The sequence below is a fragment of the Acyrthosiphon pisum genome, chromosome A2, assembly GCF_005508785.2.
Source record: "Acyrthosiphon pisum isolate AL4f chromosome A2, pea_aphid_22Mar2018_4r6ur, whole genome shotgun sequence".
Classification (NCBI taxonomy): Eukaryota; Metazoa; Arthropoda; class Insecta; order Hemiptera; family Aphididae; genus Acyrthosiphon; species Acyrthosiphon pisum.
Window position 1 is genome coordinate 87,033,632 of NC_042495.1, and position 3,981 is coordinate 87,037,612.

The window sequence follows — 3,981 nt, forward strand, 5'->3', positions numbered from 1 at the left end:
TCAAATTTAATATTCTATAATATTATCGTCTTATTAAAATTAAATATTTAATTATATTGCTTTAATTATTGCAGGAGATAACATGAACGTATTCCTAAATGAGAATTGGCGTGAAGTTTTAAAGGAACTGCAACCGGCCATCGAAGAGGTTTTTGGCGAGGCCTTCGGACAAATTGGTCAAAGCTTTTTATCCCGTGTTACGGAAAATCAAATAATCCTAGATTAAATTTAGATATTGTTTGTATGTTTTTTTTTTATCATTTTTTAAGGTAAATATGTTTAACTGTATACAATTAATGATGAGTGTAGTACGTTTTGTAGATATTATTTCGGTAAATATGATACATTTTTATTGTACAGTTAATCATCAATTTACAATGCGATATTTATTGAAGAGCATTAACATGCATACATTTTTAGATATTATGTAGTTATATCAAATGTTACCACTGCAGGTATTAATTTATATTTAATTATTTACAATAAAGTTATATAAAAAATATGTTATTGTTTGGAGATTTCTTTTACGCAAATTTGTCCATTATTTTAGATAGTTATTTATATACGCAATTTATACAAACAACTAACTTATAATAAAAATGCAAAATAACTAATTTATTTAATAGAATAATTGTAACTAATTTAACCACCATTAAAATTTTAAAATTTTTAACAAATTTTAACATATGAGAATATTTTGGTCTTCGATTAACGATAAAAATTATAAAAATATCTATTTCAAAATATAATAGCCTACATACATTCATAAAATAACAGAATACTCGTATAAGATATTGGTTTGTGGAGTTTTACTAACAAAAAATAGAACTTTGAATGATTAAAAAAAAATGTTAATACTGCATTCTATTGAGGTGCCATACACCTCGCATATATTAGGTGCGTTTGAAATAATAAATGACATATGTATCATAATATTATTTATCATCATGCTAAAAGTGTTCTTACATCTTGTCAGACTAGTTTTTTGACTATAAATATTTTTGTAGCATTCATATTCAGTAAACAGAATTACAGTAGGGATTGAAGGCTATATTAGCTATTGGGGTTATAGAGGTGAACGGAATTATCACGATTTCTTTAATCGTCTACCTAATGTATTTCCGTTGAGACGACAAAAGTATATATAAACGGATTCCTAAAGAGCAACAGGATTCAGTTTCACTATGTCAATCTTGCAATCTTGCAGATCACAATCATACAATATGAATGCTTTTATCGTAAAGTTTGTTTGTTGTCTTGTGTACATTTTCGTTGAAACCAGCCACGCTGCACCTTCAACCAAACTGCGTAAGTGAAAAATTTTTAATACCTAAATAATTGTAACATATACAATATAGGGTTTCAGTAATATTTGGTGCTTAATTGTTTGATTTTAAAACTGGCTAAAAACGTGATTACGGGTATCGAGCAGTTATAATTTTAAAACTCTATTCTTCGTACGTGATAAATAATTACGTCATTTTAAGAAGTATCGAGTTTGAATTTTCAATTTCTAACGTATAATTGACGAGAGTCTCATTGAATAGGTATTTATTATTTTATAACTCTGATATGTTATTAAATGTTGAAGTTATTTTATTTTAAAGTACAAACTTACACATTTTCTAAACTTTTTACAGTTTAAGTATAAGGACTGTCTTGATTTGAAGATGCCGGACAATGCTGTTATTAACATTATAAGACATTAATGTTATTAACTTTTTTTATACTATTGAATATTGATTCAGAAAATAAACAAATACATTATAATCCCTAAGAAATATTGTTAAATATTTAATTATTTTTATATGTTAATAGACATGTCTATCTATATAAAGTTAGTTTTAGAAAACATTGGAAAAAATTAAAAGCTTATAACTAGTTATAAAATTATATACTAAATTAACAATTTGGCAGTGTTATTTATGGTGAAATCCATACAGCCCGGCTCACATAATTTTTAATTTAATAATACATTTATTCAAATTCCGATTTTTTGGAATTTTAAAATACACTTAAAGACCATATTTTAAATTGACAATATGCAATAGAATATGAAAGAAAAAAATTGTTTAATAGTATTAATTCATACTTTGATATTGGATTCTTTAGAAGGTCCCTTTTTTAATATACCTACAAAAAGGGGGTTATGTAATTTTTGGATTATTTAACAGTTTGGTATAAAGATAATTTTATGATTTGTTTGTTAAATGTTAGAATTTGATTAAAATTCAAGTTATTCTCAGTTATTATAGTTTTGTGTTAATCAGAAAAATGAAATAATGTGCCAAATAGAACTCTGGAACATTTTAACTCAAAAATATTTAAAAATATGTACTTTTACTCATATTATGACTCAATACATAAGGAAGTTAAAAAGTTTTTTTGGTCCTTGATGTCATAAAATAAGTAAGTACCCACGACTCACGATAGTAATCTGGCTGTGACACTGTCTACCGGAATACCATTTATTACTATTAAAGTGATGTCTCTGGACCGGTTCTATCAGTAATTTTACGATGTCCATGTCAATAAATATATATATATATTTATGTATATTAATTTTTTTTATTATTACGGAACCAGTAACTATAATGCTTAGAGCGGCCTTCACGTGATAACATTATTCTGAATAATATACTAATATGATTAACTAATATGATATACTAATATCATGTTTATATAAATGTATTTAATTTATTAAAGAACATCAAGTAACTTACATGGTCATTAGTTATGGCTACTTAGTGCTATGCCACTACAAAAAAAACTTTACTTAAATACTAAAAAGAATAACACAAAACTATTGAAAGCATAGGTACTTGTTCAACTTAGTACTTACTATACCTAATTGAAGTAAACTATTTTATTTGTTAACAATAAAAATAATACTTGGATTAAAACTAGAACTAAGCTTTATCATATCTAAATTATTAAGTTTACAATGAATAATAATATAACACTATGCACAATAATTTAAGTTCATAAATTCATAATTACAATGATAATTCATATTTTACATCCTTATTACAGTTATTTTTTACACTAACACAATATCATTGAGATAATCGTATGGACTTTGCTTAAATAATAATCATACTATTTATCTAAACCTAAAAAATGTACTGTTTTCGTAATTTAATGTGTGCTATTATAATATTATTTAATTTTTGTATATTTTGTTTTTAGCAAAAGGTTTTATACAATGCAAATTAAGTGATCCAGCTTTAAATGAATGTATCAGAGATGGGCTTCAAAGGGCCACTCCTTATTTGGCAAAAGGTAAAAACAATATAAAAAAGCAGGTAAGTGGATGCCGCTCTGCTGTACAGTAGATTACAAGTGGGTCATAGTATAATGGATTGTATTAGACTTGAATTCAATGATATAATATCATTGTATAAGAAAAACGATTCTGAGCGGAGACGGTTTGTCAGTCTGGATATTTTGTATTTTGTTATTATTTATTTTATCATGTAAGTTGAATTAATATTAAAATATTATAATTTTAGATTCGTTTCTATGGTGATAAACAAAGCGTTAGAAATTAAAATCCCAATTTTAGCGTTTTTTCGTAATTTTCCGGTGGTTTTTCCCGTGGCATTAAATAACTATTGAGAAAATCGAAAATGACCTCTCTACAGTACCATCTGGATCCAATTTTCTAAAAGATAAGGTACTATATGTTGAAATCGAAACACTCCTTCTGGAAGAAATTTTATATACAGGATATAAAAAGAAAAAAAGAAAAGAAAAAATAAACACCACTGTAAAAACAATAGCTTCCTCGCTCCGCTCAGAATCTATCAATTTAACTAATATTTTGTTTTTTTTTTAATCAAATAAAATTATTTAATTTTTAAGGTATCCCGAGTCTTGGATTACTCCCAACGGATCCATTGCGAGTCAATTCATTAAGAATAGATCAAGGTATAGGGGCTGTGAATCTGAAGTTTAGGGATCTAGATATTTTAAACATGA

The 3,981-nt window shown here is 26.0% G+C and overlaps 1 protein-coding gene across 1 annotated transcript in view; it reads left to right on the top strand.

The window, feature by feature from the left end:
* The first annotated feature begins 1,175 nt into the window (after positions 1–1,175).
* LOC100165308 (takeout-like) overlaps positions 1,176–3,981 on the top strand; it is a 6,021-nt gene continuing 3,215 nt past the window's right edge. Inside the window, 3 exon segments of the mRNA NM_001205023.1 lie at positions 1,176–1,308; positions 3,190–3,282; positions 3,865–3,980. Coding sequence (NP_001191952.1) covers positions 1,185–1,308; positions 3,190–3,282; positions 3,865–3,980 — 333 coding nt within the window. The 5' untranslated portion in view covers positions 1,176–1,184.